The sequence below is a fragment of the Ranitomeya imitator genome, chromosome 2 (assembly GCF_032444005.1).
Source record: "Ranitomeya imitator isolate aRanImi1 chromosome 2, aRanImi1.pri, whole genome shotgun sequence".
Taxonomy (NCBI): domain Eukaryota; kingdom Metazoa; phylum Chordata; class Amphibia; order Anura; family Dendrobatidae; genus Ranitomeya; species Ranitomeya imitator.
The window spans coordinates 589,082,067-589,105,046 of record NC_091283.1 but is presented as its reverse complement, the minus strand read 5'-3'; the positions used below and the strand labels follow the sequence as shown (position 1 = coordinate 589,105,046).

Sequence of the window (22,980 nt, the reverse complement as noted above, 5' to 3'; positions counted from 1 at the left end):
AAGTAAAAGAAGGAGTTGTCTGATACTTATAAAAGTGGCGAAGGAGTAAACTGTGCAGGAAGGAGTTTTTGTTCAAGAGAAATTGTGGTCTTGCAAAAAAAAAAATATAGGGAAGAATTCAAAAGTACAATGAAGAGGTAGGAAATGAATGGTCTCATACAAAGGATGGCTGGAGAAAGGCATTTGGCACATTGGGTGTTTGGTAAAGGTGTGGTCTGGTATAAGGCCGGGGTCACACTTCCGAGTGTGATGCGAGAAACTCACGCGGGTTTCTTTCATCAATACCCGGCACTGCCGCCAGCACTCGGGACCGGAGTTTGTGGCTGTATGTATTTCTATGCAGCTGAACGCTCCGGTCCCCAGTGCCGGCGGCAGTGCCGGGTATTGATGAAAGAGACCCGCATGAGTTGGACCCCGGCCTAAGAAAGATAAGACAGATGGGGAAGAAAGTCTCTGGTGCGATAACATTTGTTCTCAGAAGTTGTTTATTGCCATAAAGGTAACAAGAAAGTTTAAGTGATTGGATGGAATAAAAGTTTTTGTATATCTGAAGTGAAAAAAAAACACAACTAAATGGCAAAGCAGGTAAAAACATTCTTTCATCATGACCTTTTGGGGGCTGTAATTTGTGTCCAGTCCTTTCACACCAGCCAGCTGGATGAATATCAGGTGAGTCTGCGTTCACCCAGAAATCATGGCAGTCTGAGTACCCATCAAAGTGAACTCTTATTCGAAACCCACAAACCTAAAGTACAAAAATGCAGAAAAAATCATACAAATTAATGGTGACTTTAAAAAAAAACAAAACAAAAAAACAATATAATTCCACCCTATAAAAACTGAAATGACATACAAATTGATAAGAAAAAACATTTTCAGGAGTGAGGGTTTTTACAGTTTTAAGGAAAAACGCAGCATGTTTTCCAGCTTTAATGACTGCTGCCAGATGTTTTCTATACATCAATAACAAAATACGGAAAGCACTACAAACAAAAGTTAGGGGTATTTACTTAATTTTTGAATAGCAAAAAAAATACACCCCAAAAAAATGTTTGTAAAAAAAATACAGGAATGTGATGGTGCTTTCTACAAGCCAAAAAAGCCACATAAAAAGTATGTGTAAAGCAGGTTAAAACTGCATGATGTAAGTTCACATGATGTCTCATTTGGGACATTTATAGGATAAAGCATAAGCATCAATGTCCAAGATGAGAACACCCCTTTAACAGGACATTCCAGACTACAAAAAATATCAATTATCTCTCAGTAAGTGACAATTGTTACAACAGTGATGGTCAGCTGGGACCCTCACCAATTGCTAGAATGGAGAACTTAAACTAGGCAACCATATGTGTCATCCAGTGGTGAAATGGCCAGACGACCAAACACCCTTTATTGTAGATAAAGAACTGGGCAGATATAGCGTTGGTGCAACCTGTACAGTAGCATATGAGCCCAAGAGGTAAGAGGACCACTTCTACCTCCAAACCAGGTGGAATTGTGCAAAGGGCCCTTATACTGTTCTTGCACTGGGGCCCAGTACTGTCTATCTCCGCTCCTAGATAAAGAGGTTCAGTATCATTACATCACTTAGCACTGAGAAGGACTCCATACTAGATACAGCCCATGGTCAAGAGTGGCACCGTCTCTGAAAATAAATTTATTAATCTGATATCATAACATCTTTAAGTTTTGCAGAGTAATAATGCCATTTTTTACATGACTGCAGTTTTTCCAGTATTTTTTCTACCTTTGTATGGCCATCTCACCTCAGCCACAGTAAGGATAAAATACATGGATGGATGCTGGGAGTCGATTCCTTCTAGCTTCATCCCCACCTTGAAGCCATTTTTGTGCTGTGTTCCCAGTTGCCACTGCAAGAAAATAATCAATCACTTTATCATACAGACAAAACATTATACTGATAAGATGTGAGAGTCGGAAGCTGTGCATAAGTGAAATTGACTCCAAATACATAGTGATTCAAAAAGGATGGTGCAAAATGATATCCTCGGTATTCACAGAGAACATGACACAAGTTTATTAACGTGAATAGACAACTAGCTATCCAAGTTTTATCTATACAGTACGATTGTTCAAAGTGATTTCCACTGGTGATAGTGCAGATGTGTAGGCGGTATTCTAAGTGCTGGCCAGACATTTGTCACCATGTCTTCAGATATGGGCTCCACTGTTTCACTGATGCATTGTATCAGGTTGAGCCTAATATCTAACAAATTGTGACTTCTTCCTGTGGGGCTACATCAAGGTCTCATTGTATCTCCCCCCTCCCAGCCACAAGATCTGAACAACCTGAGACAGTGGCGTCTGTTCCCGAGGATATGCTGGCACAGCAAGCATCTGGACAGAACTGGAGTACCACCTACACATCTGCAGTGTCACCAATGGGGATCACTTTGAACATTTGTAGTGTACAGTTGTGCTCAAAAGTTACATACCCTGGCATAATTTTTGTTTTCTTGGCCTTTTTTCAGAGAATATGAATGATAACACCAAAACTTTTTCTCCACTCATGGTTAGTGGTTGGTGAAGCCATTTATTGTCAGACTACTGTGTTTTCTCTTTTTAAATCATAATGACAACCCAAAACATCCAAATGACCTTGATCAAAAGTTCACATACCCCATTTCTTAATATCGTAACAAGAAAAAAAGTCAAAACGCCAGAATTACATTTTTTTGGTTGCTGCAGCATTGCATTAAAATGCAATAACGGGCGATCAAAAGATAGTAAAAAAGAACCTAGACATGTTTGGTGTCTATGAACTTGGAATGACCTGGAAAATCATAATGGCAGGTCAGTTTTAGAATTTGGTGAACATGGTAAAAAAAATCCCAGAAATAGTTGTGGAATTGCACTTTTTATGCAGTTTCACCGCACTTGGAATTTTTCCCCCTGTTTTTGAGTACATGACATGGTAAAACCAATGGCGTCATTCAAAAGTACAACTTGTCCCGCAAAAAACAAGCCCGACGGAAAATTAAAAAAGTAATGGCTCTGGGAAGAAGGGGAGTGAAAAACAGAAATGCAAAAATGAAAAAGGGCCCGGGGTGAAGGAGTTAATTTGAGGGTATTCACTCCCTAATTGGAGTAAGGGTTTAGGAATTACAGCTCTTTAATATGTAGCTACCTCTTTTTAAAGGGACCAAAAGTAGTTGGACAGTTATCTTGCAAGCTATTTAATGGGGTGGATGGGCTATTCCCTTGCTAATCCATCACAATTAAGCAGGTGAAAGGTCTGGATCTGATTCCAGATGTGGTATTTGCATTTGGAAGCTGTTGTTGTGAACCCATAACATGCAATCAATGAAGAGAAATAGACCATCATTAGACTGAAAAAAGAAGAAATCCTTCAGAGACATAGCAGAAATGTTAGAAGTGGCCAAATCAACAGTTTAGTATATTCTGCAAAAAAAAGTGTAGTGTGCTTGGGAACTGAAAAAACGGCCTGGATATCGACAGAAGACAACAGTGGTGGATGATCGAAGAATCCTTTCCATGCTGAAGGAAAATCTTTTCACAACATCCACCCAAGTGAAAACTCTCTAGGAAGTAGGTGTTTCAGTATCTAACTCTACCAGAAAGAGAAGACTTCATGAGACCAAATACAGAGGGTTCATCACATGGGACAAAACAGTAATCAGTCTTAAAAGTAGGCCAGATAAGACTTTGCCTAAAAATATCTAAAGAAACCATTACTGTCCTGGAAAAACATTCTTTGGAGCATTCTAGAACCAGAATGATGAAAGAAGAAAACATGGAGAAGGCTTGGAACAGCTCATGATCCAAAGCACACCATATCCTCTGTAAAACATGGTGGAGGCAGTGTGATAGCATGGTCAGTCATGGCTTCCAATGACACTGGGTCACTAGTCTTTATTGATGAGGTGACTGTAGACAGAAGCAGCCGGATGAATTCTGAAGTGTACAGGGCTATACGTTCTGCTCAGATTCCACCAAATGCAGCAAGGTTGATTGTACTGAGCTTCACAGTACAGATGGACAATGACCCAAAACATGTTCCGAATTCAACCCAGGAGTTTTTCAAGGCAAAGAAGTGGAATATTCTGCAATGGCTGAATCAATTCCCAGATTTCAACCTCATTAAGCATGCTTTTCAAATGCTAAAGATAAAACTTAAGGCAGAAAGACCCACAAACAAGCAACAACTGAAGACAGCTGCAGTAAAGGCCTGGCAAAGCATCACAAAGGAGGAAACCCTGTGTTTGGTGACATCATCATCTTCCAGACTTCAGGCCTGCTAAGGAATCTCTACAATGTATTTAAAGGTAATCTGTCACCCCATTTTAGGCCTATAAGCTAAGGCCGCCGCCATTAGGGCTTATCTACAGCATTCCATAATGCTGTAGATAAGCCCCTGATGTAACCTGCAAGATAAGAAAAACAAGTTAGATTATACTCACCCAGGGGCGGTCCCAGTTCGGTCCGATGGGCGTCGTGGTCCGGCGCCTCCCATCTTCATACGATGACGTCCTCTTCTTTGCTTCTTGCAAAGTACTGCAGTGCGCAGGTGCCGGGCCTCTCTGACCTTTCCCAGCGCCTGTGCACTGCAGTACTTTGCTCTGCCCTCAACAGGGCAGATAAAGTACACCTGCGCAGGAGCCGCGGCACGAAGCAAAGAAGAGGACGACATCGTATGAAGATGAAAGGCGCTAGACCCAGACCGCGATGCCCATCGGACCGCACTGGGACCGCCCCTGGGTGAGTATAATCTAACTTGTTTTTCTTATCTTTCAGGTTACATCAGGGGCTTATCTACAGCATTACAGAATGCAGTTGAGACGTCGATCCCAGCATCTGGCTCAAGTTGATATTGTGCGCTTGGGCACTCCTGCCTTTCCAGGCTCTGCCTTTGTAGCCAGCACTGATCAGCAGCAAGCAGTTGTTTCAGGGACTAAGTCCTGCTTTTCCCACACTGAGAATAAACACAGGATGACCTTGGAGGTCGGGGGTCACATGCTCAGGTCCTGTTGCGGCTCCTTATTGGACCATCAGGAAAGTCCTCGAGTGCTACTTCTATAAAAGATTTGCATGGCTGCTCGGCTATGAGCTAGTGTAAACTTATGTGTGTGGATATATGCCTGTCGATGGATGAAAGCTCAGAATCATTCCCATCCCTAGTGTTGTTGCCTGCTTTCGAATGGTAGAGCTACCTAGCGCCCGACAGTGCTATCCTGCATATTAGCACAAGAAACTGAATCCAGTTAGTAGCGACCGCCAGAGCAGCGCCGTGCGCAGTTAGTGCGCTTTCCTGGCCCTAGTTAGGATGGTTAGTGTGCGTCCGCCAGAGCGGCGCTGCACGCACTCCTGTGCGGTAAATGTTTACTTTATTTAATTCCCTGGCACCCCAGTAGCGGTGTCGAGCGCAAGAGATCTAGAGGGACTCTTACCCTGAGTCTGAGGCAGAGTTCTGTGACCTTTTACTTGCGCTCTCTGTGCGGTATCGCGGCCCTGTGACGCAACAGGGTTCGCTTCCTTCATACCGGGTGAAGCTAACCCGTGTGTGTACTCACATTATACCGCCATATAGTGCATCATTACCAAGCAGCAGGTGTCATAGCTGCACGGTGGACCCTGGACTACGAACGCACCTTATATCATCTCTAATTATTATTTGGTGCATTCCGCCAGTCCTAACAGTTTGTCCAATTACTTTTGAGCCCCTTAAAGGGAACCTGTCACCCCCCAGGCGTTTGTAACTAAAAGAGCCACGTTGTGCAGCAGTAATGCTGCATTCTGACAAGGTGGCTCTTTTGGTTCAGGTCCCTGGCATTGCTGAAAGAATCGTTTTTGAAATTTGTCCCTCATACCGTGAAATCGCCATGGGGGTAGCTCTTTCCCCCCTAATCCAGACGCCTCACAGCCGTCAATCATGGCCTCTGCACGCCGGGTGCCGTCTCCTCTTCCTTCGTTAGCGTCCTCGGCGCCTGTGCACTTATTTTTTTTTTCGGGCATGCGCAGTTGCGCTGCCCTTCGAACTTACAGCGCAGGCGCCGGGGACGCTAATGAAGGAAGAGGAGGCGGCGCCCGGCGCGCAGAGGCCATGATTAACCTCTGTGAGGCATCTGGATTACGGGATTTCACGGTATGAGGGACAAATTTCAAAAACGGTTATTTCAGCAGTGCCAGGGACCCGAACTAAAAGAGCCACCTTGTCAGAATGCAGCATTTGTGCTGCACAAGGAGGCTCTTTTAGTTACAAATGCCTGAGGGGGGTGACAGGTTCCCTTCAAAGAGGAGGCTTTGTAGAAAAATGTTTGTAATTCCTACATGTTTCACAGGATATTTCACAGCTGAAATCACAAAGATTCAATCATTGTCCAAAAATTTTGGACTGTATCTAAGAGCATTATACCTGCCTAGCACAGTATACCATCCTGCACACACCCCATAAACTGTGAATAGAGTGCATGATCTATTTTCCTGGAGTGGAGCAGCCAAAAACTCTCTTGATAAATAAATCTGACGCAGTTTTCAAGTGGATTGATAAAAAGTGGTTATTAAAGGGTTCATGAAAGGGACACTGTCACCTGGACTTGGAAGGAACAATCTTCAGCCATGGAGGCGGGGTTTGGGGGTTTTTGATTCACCCTTTCCTTACCCGCCTTGTGCAGGCATGTACTACGGAGGACAGAGAATGAACTTCAATCCAATATTGCAGCCAGAATGCAGCCAGCGGGTAAGGAAAGGGTGAATCAAACACCCCCAAACCCCGCCTCCATGGCTGAAGATTGTTCCCTCCAAATCCAGGTGACAGTGTCCCTTGAAACATAACTGTTCTGCGAGTAAACCTGGAGTACTATGTGCGATTAGAGGGGTTGTCCTGAAATAATTTATTTATCCATAGGTTAGCAAATGAAGAAAATAACAAACACAACAACACTCACCTTCCCCAGGTCCAGTGATGCCTCACTGCTGCAGCGGGGAAAAGACAGCACTGGACCTGGGACGGGTGAGTATTGCAGTGTTTGTTATTTCCAATATTTGCAAGCCCATGGATAAATTAGACAACCTCATTAAGGCTCCATTTCAGTAATTTTTTCCCCCCTTATCAAGAATCATGTATTGGGGAGATTACAGGAGAGATCACATGGTGCTGGTGGGGACAGGAACGCTGCTGAAACCATAAAAGAAGATGGTGACCGGAGAGTATGTTACTACCTTCATGACACACACAATTCTTAACAACAGGGCAAATTAAAAAAAAAAGTCACTGGAGTGGGGCTTTATCATTCTTCAGTCTTTTGTATGAAACAGCTACTGCACTATAAGTTATTATATCAGTCTATACTGCCATCTAGTGTCATTAATATGTATCAAGTAAAAAAAAATGTATGTGTCTTTTACCTGTTTTCTCTCCTTAAAGGGAACCTGTCACCCCGTTTTTTGAGATTGAGCTATAAATACTGTTAAATAGGGCCTGCGCTGTGTGTTCCTATAGTGTATGTAGTGTACCCCGATTCCCCATGTATGCTGAGAAATAACTTACCAAAGTCGCCGTTTTCGCCTGTCAATCAGGCTGGTCAGGTCGGGAGGGCGTGGTGACATCGGTGGTTCTTCCTCAGCTTTACGTTGGTGGCGTAGTGGCGTAGTGGTGAAGACACAGCGCGTGATCTGCACTGTCATCCCTTTCGTCGGTGGGGGCGGCCATCTTCCTGGGGCCGCGCGTGCGCAGATCGAGTGCTCTGCTGCACAGGGCTTCAGGAAAATGGCCGCGGGATGCCGCGCGTGCGCATTAGAGATCGCGGCGGCCATTTTCCCAAAGCCGAGATGCAAACTCGGCTTTGGGAAAATGGCCGCCGCGATCTCTAATGCGCACGCGCGGCATCCCGCGGCCATTTTCCTGAAGCCCCGTGCAGCAGAGCACTCGATCTGCGCACGCGCGGCCCCAGGAAGATGGCCGCCCCCACCGACGAAAGGGATGACAGCGCAGATCGCGCGCTGTGTCTTCACCACTACGCCACTACGCCACCAACGTAAAGCTGAGGAAGAACCACCGATGTCACCACGCCCTCCCGACCTGACCAGCCTGATTGACAGGCGAAAACGGCGACTTTGGTAAGTTATTTCTCAGCATACATGGGGAATCGGGGTACACTACATACACTATAGGAACACACAGCGCAGGCCCTATTTAACAGTATTTATAGCTCAATCTCAAAAAACGGGGTGACAGGTTCCCTTTAAGGCCGGAGTCACACATGCGAGAAACACGTCCGTGTCTCACATGTGAAAAGCAAGCTCTGGTGCCGGCACTCCAGAACGGAGCATGCGGCCACATAGCAACACATGGAGCTGCACACTCCGCTCCCAAGTGCCGGCACCAGAGCTTGGTTTTCACATGCAAGACACGGACGTGTTTCTCGCATGTGTGACTCCGGCCTTAGGCTATGTTCACACGTTCCTGATTTCCCTCCTTTTTTTTCAGGACTAAAAACCGCAGCTCTTGGCAGAAAACGCAGGTCCTTTTTTTGGTGCGTTTTTTGATGCAGTTTTCTATGCAGAGTCTGTGTGTTTTCTAGGAAGTTTTTTAGCGGTAAAATGGCTGAAAATACCCTAACCCTACCCCTAACCCTACCCCTAACCCTACCCCTAACCCTACCCCTACCCCTAACCCTACCCCTAACCCTAACCCTACCCCTAACCCTACCCCTAACCCTACCCCTAACCCTACCCCTAACCCTAACCCTATTCTAACCTTAGTGGGAAAAAAAAAAAAATTCTTAATTTTTTTATTGTCCCTACCTATGGGGGTGACAAAGGGGGGGAGTCATTTACTATTTTTTTTATTTTGATCACTGAGATAGGTTATATCTCAGTGATCAAAATGCACTTTGTAACGAATCTGCTGGCCGGCAGATTTGGCGGGCGCACTGCGCATGCGCCCGCCATTTTGCAAGATGGCGGCGCCCAGGGAGAAGACGGCCGGACGGACGGACACCGGGAGGCCGGGTAAGTATAAGGGGGGGAGATGAGGGCACGGGGGGGGCGTCGGAGCACGGGGGGGGTGGCATCGGAGCATGGGGGGGTGGGATTGGGGCACGGGGGGGCAGCCACACTGCAGCGGTTCTGCAGAAAACCCGCAGATATTTTTTTCGTCTGCAGGTTTTACTGCGGGTTTGACCTCACAATGGAGGTCTATGGGTGCAGAACCGCTGCAGTTCCGCAAAAAGAAGTGACATGGTACTTCTTTTTTACCGCGGCTATTCAGTGCGGCTTTTTTCGCGATTTTCCGCAATGTGGGCACAGCAGTTCCTGTTTTCCATAGGGTACATTGTAATGTACCCTGCATGGAAAACAGCTGCGGACCCGCAGCGGGAAAATCGCGGCGATTCCGCATGAAAAAAAGGATGGTGTGAACATGGCCTAAGGGCTCAGACACTTGCGCGAGGATTGCATCGCAAATACATACTCTCACTCTCAGGTCAAGAGAGCCGACGACCGGTCCGAGGGTTGCGCTGTGATCCTCACGTGAGTAATAAGGCAGCCTGACTACGTCCTTAAGGATATGCCCACCAGGCAATATGTCGGGGCATGAGGTGAGGGGAAATTATGACTGCTAATAAGTCAGAGCCTGCCAGTGGCACTACAGAGTCCTCCATATTCTTAGGCCAAGTTCAGACTGCCGTACTCCACAATCCGTATATCGACTAAAATGCCCAGACTGACCCAAAGTTGCAGACTCGTATATGCCTGCGATGCTGTATGTTGGGGTCGGGAGACCTGCGGTCAGTCTGGGCATTGCGGTCTGTATACAGCTTGTGAAATATGGTGCTCTGAGTGCAGCCTGAAGGTAGCTCTACAATGTAGACTTTCCAGGAGTGAAGTACTGCTAGAGACAAATCACTGTAAATTGCTGCTGAAATGCCAAGAGATTTCCGAGCGTTTCTCATTACAATGGTAAAAATTAATTGCTACATTTAAAATTGTGCAGCACAAAAATAGAGCGCAAATAGGATGGCCATGCCACAAGGGGAAGAAATTGACTACCAGTTAGAAAAGTTGCTCACAAAACATCTGAAAGCGCTATGCGACTTGTTTCTTTTATGGTGATATTACGTTTTGTTATGTGTTGTAGTTCAACTTTTTTTTTTATTATAATGTTGTTTGATCACATGATATGAGAACATATTTTTCTTTGACTCACGAGTTTTATGGAATAAATATTTATTTTATAAATCTTAAATATTTTCCATGTTTTCATAATCCAGACTTACCTCCCGAAAGAGATTGAGAGGAGCTGCACTACATTTCTGTTCCTCCAGGTAGGAAGACCAAGACCAAGAATCTCCCAACTCATCTCCTGAAACTTTAATAAGACAAGTGTCCATAATTGTATAGAAAAATGTGGGACTTGAAGGATACAAAAACTAAGGTATCGGCGCAGAGACTATCTGCTTGCACCAGTAGGGTAGCTACCAGGAGGGCAGAGGGTGCAGCCACCCCGGGCCCCGTGCTTTGAGGGGCCCACTCGGAACTACGCTACTTTTACCTATATAAGCATCCGAAACGCTGACACCGTTAAATTCGGCAGCAGAGCAGGGAGACACAATCCTATGGGGACCAAGCTATGGGGACCAACGCTGGCACCAAACTTCTCCCCAGCCCCCACCAGTTTATCTGTGTCGGCATCTGCTGATACAGTTGAAAGCAATGATAGAGGAGGGAGCATCAGTTAATGCTTCCTCCCACATCATTCTTCATCAGTGTCTGACATCTCAGTGTGATAACACTACTATATTGCTTCCTCTACGCTAACATGTGCAACACTTCAGAAGATAAGCTGTGGAGACCGGAGCAGCAAGTAAGAAGGAGGGGACATGAGTATTGTATTTTATTTAATTTTTTTAGGACATTGTAGTGGCCATAAAACTGTATTGAGGACTATGGGTGTGCATTACACTGTATGGACTATGGGGCGCATTATACTGTATGGAGGACTATGAGGTGTATTATACTGTATGGACTATGGGGTGCATTATACTGTATGGAGGACTATGAGGTGTATTATACTGTATGGACTATGGGGTGCATTATACTGTATGGAGGACTCTGAGGTGTATTATACTGTATGGACTATGGGGTGCATTATACTGTATGGAGGACAGGGTGTATTATGCATTAACCTAACGATCCCTGTGTGGCCTATTTATAATAAAAAAAAAAAAAAAGGTTCCTCGCATCATGTTCTCATACACTTTATGCAGTATTAGCCCTCTGTGTCTGTACTGCTACATACTTAGGCAGGTAACTGGTTCATGCAGCTTTACATGAACACCTGAGCCTTACACTATAGCTGGCCCGAATAACTAAAGCAATTGTTACCATCCACCTCTCGTGTCTCCCCTTTTCCCCATAGTTTGTAAGCTTGCGAGCAGGGCCCTCACTCCTCCTGGTATCTGTTTTGAACTGTATTTCTGTTATGCTGTAATGTTTTTTGTCTGTACAAGTCCCCTCTATAATTTGTAAAGCGCTGCGGAATATGTTGGCGCTATATAAATAAAATTATTATTATTATTATTATTATATGGAGGACAGGGTGTATTATAGTATATGGAGGACTATGTGATGTATTATACTGCTTGGAGGACGATGGAGTGCATCATACTGTATGGACTATGGGGTGCATTATACTTTATGGAGGACAGGGTGTATTATAGTATATGGAGGACAGGGTGTATTATAGTGTATGGAGGACTATGGGATGTATTATACTGCATGGAGGACGATGGAGTGCATTATACTGTCTGGACTGTGGGGTGCATTATACTGTATGGAGGACAGGGTGTATTATAGTATATGGAGGACTATGGGGTGTATTATACTGCATGGAGGACTATGGGTGCATTATACTGTATGGACTATGGGATGCATTAAACTGTATAGAGGACTATGTGGTGCGTTAAACTGTATGGAGGACTATGGGGTGCATTATGCTGTATGGGCTATGGGGCGAATTATACTGTATGGACTATAAGGCGTGCATTTTACTGTATGGAGGACTGTGGGGCATGCATTATACTGTATTGACTATGGGGTGCATTATACTGTATGGACCATAGGATGCATTTTACTATATAGACTATGGGATGCATTACACTGTATGGAGGACTATGTGGGGGCTATTATATTTGGAGGGCTATGTGTGGGGATTATTGTAATCTTTGGGTGACTATGTGGGAGCCTTTAAACTATATGTAAGCAATTATACAGTGTGAAGGTTTGTGTGGGTTCTATCACACTATGTGGAGGGCTGTATAGGGCCATTATATTGTGTGTAGGCCCATTATACTGCATGGTGAGTTGCATGGGGGTCACAGTTGGGAAATCATACTGTGATGGGGTCACCACACTTCTCTGGGGCAGTTCAGGGGTGGGGTACAGTAGCGTCATCATACTAGGTACTATGTAGGAATAATTCACTGTAGGGATATTTTAGTGTTTGTGGGACATTTTTGTTGACATCATACTTTGAGTGCAATGAAAGGGGAATCTAGGGCTCCAACAGGAGAAAAATTAGAGGGCATACAGTACCACACAGTAAGTGCAGTAATAGGAACACATACGACAGCAGCGGCTCAGCATTGGGGTATCAGTATGATAAGGAGTTTGTGGAGGTTAGGGATAGATGGATATGGTGCCTGAAATGTGACAAGTCATAAATGTCTTTTTAGTAATCTCTGCAGCCGAGTCGTGGCTGGAGAAGACAGGAAAAGTGAATAACTCCACCAGAAAGAGCATCAGCTGTAAGTCACTATATATAACTGTACTGTAGTCTGTTCCATGTTATTCAACACTTGTATCTACCACTATGTGGTCCCCATATGGCAGTAACATCAGTGTTGTGCTTTGTATAGGGATTTTTTCTAACTAACAGCTCTGTCATCTGCTGAGGTCCTACTGCATCCACTATTAGGGTGTGCCACCATATTTGTAATCACGGTTACCTGGTTAGGAGCCACTCAAAAGTTTTGCCACCCCCCCTGAACCAAACCCCTAGCAACGCCTCTGGTTAGCAGTATTGCTTTACAGCAATGGGGTCCTGGATTAAAATCTCACTAGGGACAGTGATTATAATGTGTGTAAAGCTGAATTTGATGGCGCTATGTAAATGCGATAAATAAAAATTGAAATTGGAACCTCTCTGGGCTCATTAATAGCTCAGGACACTTCCCTGTCCCCAATATTTTACACTGCAGCTCTACTTTTTCAGATTGGTCATACTGGTGTCAGTGTCTATTTAGGTCATTTCCATTTTGGCAAAACACTTTTACTAAGAAATTTAAAAAATAATTGCTAAATATACACTGCTCAAAAAATAAAGGGAGCACTTAAACAACAGAATATAACTATAAGTGAATCAAACTTCTGTGAACTCAAACTGTCCACTTAGGAAGCAACACTGTTTGACAATCAATTTCACATGCTGTTGTGCAAATGGAATAGACAACAGATGAAATTATTGGCAATTATCAAGACACACTCAATAAAGAAGTGGCTCTGCAGGTGGGGACCACAGACCACAACTCAGTACCAATGCTTTCTGGCTGATGTTTTGGTCACTTTTGAATGTTGGTTGTGCTTTCACACTCGTGGTAGTATGAGACGGACTCTACAACCCACACAAGTGGCTCAGGTAGTGCAGCTCATCCAGGATGGCATATCAATGCGAGCTGTGGCAAGAAGGTTTGCTGTGTCTGTCAGCGTAGTGTCCAGAGGCCACCAGGCCAGACAGGCCAGTACACCAGGAGACGTGGAAGTGGCAGTAGGAGGGCAACAACCCAGCAGCAGGACCGCTACCTCAGCCTGTGTGCAAGGAGGAACAGGAGGAGCACTGCCATAGCCCTGCAAAGTGACCTCCAGCAGGCCACAAATGTGCATATATCTGCACAAACGGTTAGAAACTGACTCCATGAAGATGGTCTGAGTGCCCGACGTCCACAGATGGGGGTTTTGTTCACAGCCCAACACCATGCAGGACGCTTGGCATTTGCCACAGAACATCAAGATTGGCAAATTCGCCACTGGCGCCCTGTGCTTTTCACAGATGAAAGCAGGTTCACACTGAGCACATGTGACAGAGTCTGGAGATGCCGTGGAGAGCGATCTGCTGCCTGCAACATCCTTCAGCATGACTGGTGTGGCAGTGGGTCAGTAATGGTGTGGGGTGGCATTTCATTTGAGGGTTACACAGGCCTCCATGTGCTCACCAGAGGTAGCTGACTGCCATTAGGTACCAAGATGAGATCCTCAGACCCCTTGTGAGACCATATGCTGGTGCGGTTGGCCCTGAGTTCCTCCTAATGCAGGACAATGCCAGACCTCATGTGGCTGGAGTGTGTCAGCAGTTCCTGCAAGATGAATGCATTGAAGCTATGGACTGGCCCACCCGTTCCCCAGACCTGAATCCGATTGAACACATCTGAGACATCATGTCTCGCACTATCCACCAACATTACGTTGCACCACAGACTGTCCAGGAGTTGGTGGATGCTTTAGTTCAGATCTGGGAGGAGATTCCTCAGGAGAGCATCCGCCGCCTCATCAGGAGCATGCCCAAGCGTTGTAGGGAGGTCATACAGGCACGTGGAGGCCACACACACTACAGAGCATCATTTCCTTGTCTTGAGGCATTTCAACTGAAGTTGGATCAGCCTGTAACTTCATTTTCCACTTTGATTTTGAGCATCATTCCAACTGCAGACCTCCGTGGGATATTAGTTGTAATTTACGTTGATCATTTTTAGGTTTTATTGTTCTCAACACATTCCACTATGTAATGAATGAAGATTTACAACTGGAATATTTAATTAAGTGATATCTAGGATGTGGGATTTTAGTGTTTCTTTTATTTTTTTGAGCAGTGTATAATGAGGGAATAACCCCAAGTAAACAGGCTTGTGTCCTGATAGTTTGGTAGGTAATGCTAATTTCCATACTACAAAACTAGGAATCCGATCAACAAAAATGGATTCATTGTGCTTTGTTTCTTGCTCAGTTTCACACACCCTTCCCAAAATATTTCACACTGCTTTGTCTGTATCTAAGCCATGATATTATTATAGAGTCAAAAACTTACCGGTACTTTGTGATTCTCTCTGGCTCCACAGTTCCCCTTCTGAGCTCCTTAGCGGTGGATCATCAGCATCTCCAGGGGTATTCCTTTCTTTCTGCTTTTCCTGAATAGAAATCTGAATAGAAATACTTTCCAGGTACATATGTGGCAAAATTGTATTACAATGACAGCACACAAGAGCATGCATCGTGCCGCACCCAGAATATTGGCCTTATTGAGCAGCGCAGTGATACAACACCACAGTGATATTACACAGTGCAATATGTATTCTCAGATCCGGGTAATTCTAACACAATAATTACTCTTTAAATCTCGTGACAAACCACACAGTTGACATATACAGTTCTGGACTAAAACCATAACACTGAGACCCCAAATACAAGAACCAGTCCAGGTCCCTACTGCACTCTCCATTCATAACATTGGCAAGGACAATACGCAGTTGACATGAATACAGTGATGACTCTTTCCTCACCATTGGCTCAGCCTCCGAATCTGCTGGACTCTGATATTCTTTTGGTCTCCTTTTCTTGACAGGTTTTGGGGTCTCGTTGCCTACCCCAAACCCTTTTGATGGCTCCACGACCAGGGACCTGCTGTGGACACCCCAGAAACCAGGGAGAGGGTGACACCGACCCACTCCCTAACCACCACTCCCTCCATTTAATGTCACCTGCATATTTTAGTCTCACCTTTCTTTAACTTGACAGACTTCACCACATGTTTCACATTTGGCTCCAGGCACGTGCTGGCAGCCACAGGTATCACAGAGACACAGAGTAGTATCAGAAGGAGGACTCTCCTTTCCTTCAAGGCCTGAAGAGTAGGAAAACAAACTTATCTACAGTGTCAAATGCAGTACTAAAAGCAAAGATTTATGGATGCCCATTCTAACAAAAGTACCCATTCATTTTTTACATTTCTAGACAACCACCTACACACCCAAATTTGAACTTTTTGGTCATAATTCCAAAAGGTGCAAAGCCAACGCTGAGAATCACAAAATAATACCATATCCACAGTGATGCATGGTGGAGGCAGCATTATGGGACTGTTTTTGGCAACTGACACTGGGGCTTTAGTCAAGACACTAAGTATACTTGTATCTGATTGAAAATCTGTGGGTTGTACTCCTGAGATGCCCTCACAATCTGACAAATTTGGAGTGCTACTGCAAGGAAAGACTAAATGCTGTAATAAATTCAAAGGGTATTCCAACAAAATATTAGTTTAAAGGTGTGCATATTTATGCAACCACATAATTTTAGCTTTTTAATTTTCTTTTTCCACTGGCAAAGATTTCAAGATTTCAGTAAAATATTCAATGGATTTGTACATATTATGGGTGAAGTTAAAGGTGGAAACACTTAACAGAGGTGTGTAGTTTTTATATTCCCTATGAATTCAGAGTACACAAAAGTCCACACATTATGTAATGTGAACTAAACATTGGCATGACTGTTACACATTACAGACATAGAGTTAGGGGTTACCTTGTGGGTACATGTGGCTGTTTATGGTCTGTTGGGGGCTTTCATCTATGGGGTGTATGGAAGTCTCCTCTTTAGGATCCAAGGAGCTGAAACAAAACTAACAGAGAAATGAAGAATAAGGCCTCATGCACACATTCCAGATTTAGGCCACTTTCACGCTGCAGTAATCTAATTAGTATATTTCATCAGTATTCTCAAACCAAAACCAGAATGGATTGATACAAAATACTGACTAAATCTACATGTCTGAGAATAGAAAGGGATAGCTCCCGCATTGGTGAGCATTGAGTACTTACCGTATTTTTCGGACTATAAGACTCACTTTTTCCTCAAAAATAGGGATTTTTGTGTTACTCACCGTAAAATCCTTTTCTCCGAGACGCTCATTGGGGGACACAGGACTGTGGGTGTATGCTTCTGCCGCCAGGAGGCTGACACTAAGTAAACTTGAAAAAAAAAAGTTAGCTCCTCCTCCATCATATACACCCTGACACTGGCTACCAGAGACTCCAGTTTGGTGCAAAAAGCAGTAGGAGAACAAAAACACAAAAAATAGTATAACAGCATAAATACAGAAACTTTATGTCTAGAAAAGATCCTACTGACTAATATAATCAGATATAACCAAAGCAGCCATAAGGCTACCAGGGAGGGAGCTGTGTCCCCCAATGAGCGTCTCAGAGAAAAGGATTTTACGGTGAGTAACACAAAAATCCCTATTTCTCCTTCGCATCATTGGGGGACACAGGACTGTGGGATGTCCTAAAGCAGTCCCTGGGTGGGAAAAATAACTCACCAGTAAAAGACATCCAGATAATGTTTGTCTACAAATGCGCCACTGCCGCTTGAAGAATTCTTCTACCCAGACTTGCATCTGCAGAGGTCTGGGAGTGAATATTATAATGCTTAACAAATGTGTGCAGACTAGACCAGGTCGCAGCCTTGCAAACCTGCTCTGCTGAGGCCTGGTGCCGAACGGCCCAGGAAGCCCCTACCGCTCTAGTCGAATGAGCCTTGATTCCGGCCGGAACCGTCATGCCCATGGAGCGATAAGCCTCCTGAATGGTCGCCCTTATCCACCTGGCCAAGGTAGATTTTGAAGCCGCGCATCCCTTCCTGCGATCCTGCGGAAGGACAAACAGAGCATCTGTCTGGCGAAAAGGAGCCGTACGGGAAACGTACCTCCTCAGAGCCCTCACCAGATCCAACGTATGGAGAGCTTTTTCTACACGGTGCGCAGGTGCCAGACAAAAAGAGGGCAGAACAATATCTTCATTGATATGAAATGATGAAACAACTTTCGGCAAAAAGGACGGTGATGGTCTGAGCACCACCTTGTCCTGATGAAAACGCAAAAAAGGAGGACGACAAGAAAGGGCTGCCAGCTCCGATACCCGTCTTATGGACGTTATGGCCACTAAAAATACGACTTTCCAAGAAAGAAACATCAAAGAAACCTCTTGAAGAGGCTCAAAAGGAGCGTCCTGTAAAGCCCTTAAGACCAGATTAAGGTCCCAAGCTTCCAAAGGAGTCTTATAAGGAGGGACCTTATGAGCGACTCCCTGAAAAAAAGTCCTGACTTGACGATTAGGAGCAATCTTGCGCTGAAAAAGAACTGATAAAGCCGAAACCTGCCTTTTAAGAGTACTAGGAGCAAGCCCAGAAACCAGGCCTGCTTGAAGGAAGGCTAGAATGTTTGGAACGGAAAAACGCAGAGTAGGCAGCCCGCGCTCTCTACACCAGGAAAGAAACACCTTCCAAGTGTGATAATAAATCCTGGCCGAGACGGACTTACGTGCACTGATCATGGTATCAGCCACTTCTTGAGAAAACCCAGCCTGAGTTAAAACCCAAGATTCAACGGCCAGGCCGTCAAACGTAGGACCTCTGAGTTCTGGTGGTAGATCGGCCCTTGAGATAGAAGATCCGGCCGATCGGGGAGCCGCCAAGGAACCCCGGCGAGAAGTTGTACCAGGTCTGCATACCAGGTCCGTCATGGCCAATCCGGAGCTATCAGGATGGCCGGCACTCTCTCTGATTTGATCTTCTTGATTACTCTCGGGAGCAGTGCCAGAGGAGGGAACAAATAAGCGAGATGAAATTGGTTCCAAGACAGTACCAGCGCATCTACAGCGATAGCCTGGGGATCTCGGTACCGAGAGACAAAACTGGGCACCTTAGCATTCAACTTGGATGCCATTAGATCCACGTCTGGAGTTCCCCAAAGATGGCATATCTGCAAAAAAACCTCGGGATGGAGAGACCATTCCCCGGAGGCTAGGCCCTGACGGCTTAAGAAATCTGCCGCCCAGTTTTCTTCGCCCAGAATGTGGACCGCCGAGATCACAGAGTGATTTCTCTCCGCCCAGAGTAGAATCTGTTTTACCTCCTTCATGGCTGCCTTGCTGCGGGTGCCCCCCTGGTGATTTATGTAGGCTACCGCCGTTGCATTGTCCGATTGAATTCGGACAGGGCGACCCGCCAGAAGGTGGTGGAAACGCAACAAGGCTAGCCGGACTGCTCAAATCTCTAAGATATTGATGGGGAGATCTGATTCCTGAGGAGACCAGCGTCCCTGAGCTGTATGATGGAAGAACACTGCTCCCCAAACCAGGAGACTGGCATCTGTTGTGACCACTAGCCAATTGGTTGGGGGAAAAGGCTTTCCCCTGAGTAGAGATGAGCTGTTTAGCCACCAAGCGAGAGCCTGCTTGGTCTGGAAAGACAACTGAAATTTGCGGTTGAGAGAGAGAGGATTTCTGTTCCATACTGATAGGATTGCACGCTGGAGGGGTCGAAGATGAAACTGTGCAAACGGAACCGCCTCTATGGTTGCAACCATCTTTCCTAACACCCTCATCCCGGACCGAATCGTATGAGGGTATGGTTGTAGAAGATTCTTCACTTCCCGCCGAAGGGCTAAGACCTTGTCCTGGGGAAGGATAGTTAGGGCTTGAGAGGTGTCGAAGATCATGCCTAAAAAAGAGATTTTTCGAGACGGCTGTAGGGAAGACTTCTTTAAATTTACCACCCAACCTAGACGGGAAAGGGTGTCCAGAGTGATGCCGACATTTTCCCTGCAAGATAGAAATTTCGGTCCCTTGATCAGCAGATCGTCTAGGTATGGCAAGACGACTATACCTCGGGAGTGCAGAATGGACACCACAGTCGACATGACTTTTGTGAACACCCTGGGAGCGGAGGCCAGTCCGAAAGGTAATGCCGTGAACTGGAAGTGTAGATTGTTTACGGCAAACCGGAGAAATCTTTGATGGAGCGGAAAGATGGGAATATGAAGATAAGCATCCTGAATGTCTACTGAGGCCAAAAATTCTCCCTTTTCCAGAGAAGCGATGTCCGACCGTAGAGACTCCATCCGAAAGTGACAAACGCGGACAAACCTGTTTAAGAGCTTGAGATCTAGGATAGGCCTCACTGCTCCATCCTTTTTGGGGACTACAAAAAGATTGGAATAAAAGCCCTGAAACCTTTCTTCCTTTGGAACAGGAGAAATGACACCGCTGATACGGAGAGACTCTATGGAATTGAACAGGCTTTGACGAAGAGATTTGCACCTGGGAAGACGGGATGGGAAGAACCGGGGAGGAGGCAGCTGAACCAGCTCTATCTTGTAACCTGAAGATACGAGCTCTGCCACCCACTGGTCGTGGATTACCTGACACCAGACCTGGCGAAATAAAAGTAGATGTCCGCCTACTTTTTTGGAGACGTCCGGAAGAGGCCTCCAGTCACTTGGCCGAAAATCTTTGCGTCCTAGAACCTCTGGATCTAGAGGACTGGGGACGCATTCTTCCCCCCTGGCTGGCTGTATAAGGGGTCCGACCGTCTCGGTCCTGCTTGGGCTGACCCTGCGCAGGAGAACCTGCTGCTGGGGCCCATCTGACATAGCGAAAGGTTCTGAAACGGGCCTGGAATTGGCGCCGAAAAGGCTGTCTAGCCCTCTGCTGAGGAAGAAACTTACTTTTCCCTCCTGTGGAGTCAGAAATGAGCTGATCCAGCTTTTCTCCGAACAAACGACCACCCTGATACGGCAGGGATGTAAGAGATTTTTTAGAGGTAGAATCAGCCCGCCAGGACCTTAACCAAAGGGCCCTTCTGATGGCAATAGCATTAGACGCAGCCGAAGAAGCACAATCTGCCGCGTCCAGAGATGCGTTAATCAGATAGCTACCGGCCATAGCTACCTGAGACGACATTTCAGCCAATTCTGCTGACACATTACCTTCTTGGAGAGCCTTAGATAATGAGTCTGACCAAGAAATCATAGCCCTGGCAACCCAAGTTGCTGCAAAGGAAGGAAAAAGTGCTGAGCTTGAGGCCTCAAAGACGGAACGAGCCAAACTCTCTATCAGACGATCCGTAGGATCCTTAATTGATGATCCATTAGGGAGAGATAGCAACGTGTTAGAGGCTAAACGGGACACTGGAGGATCTACAGAAGGATTTTCTGCCCAATTGCTACAAAGTTCCGAAGCAAAGGGATACCTAGCCTTCAGAGCTCTTTGCCCTGAAAAGCGTTTGTCCGGGTGCTCCCGATTGCAACGAATCAGGTCCTCGAACTCAGGATGAGAGGAAAAAACCCTATGGGCCCGTTTAGTCCGCTTAAACGAGACCTTATGATCGGAGGCAGAGACGAGCTCGTCCTCTATCCCCAAAGACTGATTGACAGCTTCAATTAGGCTGTCTACTGACTCCTGAAATCCAGGTTTATCAAAATTAAGAGACCCTTCCGACTCGTAGTCAGTCTCAACTTCACCGCTTTCTGCAGGGGAAGGAGAGCGAGATACGGAACTCCAAGATGCGGAAGCACCTGAGTGCCTGGGAGACGCTTTGCGAATCCGCTTTCCATGCGTCTGTCGAGTGAGAGCGCGGCCCCTGCAGGCCGAAGACTCCTGAGATCCCGAGGCCCTCTCTGAGGCAGGTGGATTATCGGTCCCGACCGCCGGGGTCTGCAGAGATTTGATCGCTTCAGTAAGGGACGCCATGGATTGTGACAAGGACGTGACCCATTCCGGTGGGGCTACCACAGCGTCTGCCTGAGGGACCGGAGCCAGAGAGACTACTGGAGGACTGGCAGGGGGGGGCTCCTGGACACGTTCAGCGTCACAGGCCTCACATAGGCGACTACTTTGGGCGTGCGGAAAAAGGGTACTACAAGATACACAACTGGAAAAAAGAACTGTGTGAGTCTTAACCTTTCTAGACATAACGATCCGTAATGCTATACCCAGGGCCAGAGACTGGGACAAAAAAGAATGCTTCAGCCAGATGCAGGAAGAAGCACTTACCCCAGTCCTGAGTCCCCACGAGTACCGAGATGGATCCTAAAGGCACGATGTGAGGCCCAACAAACGCTGTCTTAAATGTACAGCAGGCCTTAGGGGGAGGGACCGCCAGAGATGCTGCGGCCTGGAGCAGGCCCAAAGCCGGGGCTTCAATTTTCCCCCTGTAGGACACGGAGAGCCGGAACCAGAAATGACGCGCCGGAGGGGGCGGGGCCTCACAGCGCGGTCCGAAGACCGGAAGTCCCGGCTCCAGGAAGTTGCCCCATGAGGAGAAGCAGCCAGGCAGGTCCGAAGCCTATGGGGGGATAGCGGCGCCGTACCTGCAGCGCTGCTCCTAACACCGCGCACCGCCGGACCACGCTGCAGCGTCGCTGCAGCGCCGACAACGCTACAGCGCCGCATGAGACAGCAGCTGGGACCACCCGGATCATGCCGCAGCGTCGCGCCGGCCGCTGAAAAGAGGTACCGCACTCCCGGAGGATGTACAGGTAAAGCCAGGAGCAACCCTTGTGAACCCTCCTATAGATATTGGCGGGGGGGGGGGCTGTGAGATGGTTCGTAAGTGGACATATCCTTTCCAGCACAAACCAGTGGACAAAGAATCCACTGGATAGACGCCGACTGTTAGATTGGTGCCGACGTCCCCGCCACTAGATCCCTCAACGAGGGGTAGAAAAAATGACGGTGCAGGAACCCTATCTCCATTATCCCCAGGATAAGGAGAGGGACCGTCACCACCCCAAACTAACACCCACAGGGGTGTAGAAATCAGGGGGAACACACGGACAACTCACGGGCACCTGTACAGCCTGGAGTCTAGGTACCTCAGGGTGGTCAGGGCTAAGTCCGGTGAATAATCCCACGTAGCGGGAAAGGATACGTGGAGAAATATCGCACGTACTTGCCCGTTGATGGTTTGGGGAGATCGGACCCTCAAAAAGGTCAGTCGCCCCTTCAATCCAAAGGTGTTGAAAAATCGGGTCCACGATCCAGGACCCAGAGATGTGCCTCCTTGAGACACTAAGCATAAACTGGAGTCTCTGGTAGCCAGTGTCAGGGTGTA

The 22,980-nt window shown here is 46.4% G+C and overlaps 1 protein-coding gene across 5 annotated transcripts in view; it reads right to left on the bottom strand.

Annotated features, from left to right (window-relative positions):
• The window catches only part of L3MBTL1 (L3MBTL histone methyl-lysine binding protein 1), a 70,039-nt gene that overhangs the window by 32,673 nt on the left and 14,386 nt on the right, over positions 1-22,980 (bottom strand). For 2 of the 5 annotated variants that reach the window (XM_069752314.1, XM_069752315.1), the window contains 7 exons: positions 16,612-16,708; positions 15,811-15,934; positions 15,594-15,714; positions 15,122-15,233; positions 10,260-10,351; positions 1,770-1,874; positions 610-745 (listed from right to left, as the gene is read on the bottom strand). In XM_069752314.1, coding sequence (XP_069608415.1) covers positions 610-745; positions 1,770-1,874; positions 10,260-10,351; positions 15,122-15,233; positions 15,594-15,714; positions 15,811-15,934; positions 16,612-16,708 — 787 coding nt within the window. The remainder of the gene's footprint in view (positions 1-609; positions 746-1,769; positions 1,875-10,259; positions 10,352-15,121; positions 15,234-15,593; positions 15,715-15,810; positions 15,935-16,611; positions 16,709-22,980) is intronic. The other 3 variants (XM_069752318.1, XM_069752317.1, XM_069752316.1) reach the window with 3 other exon arrangements.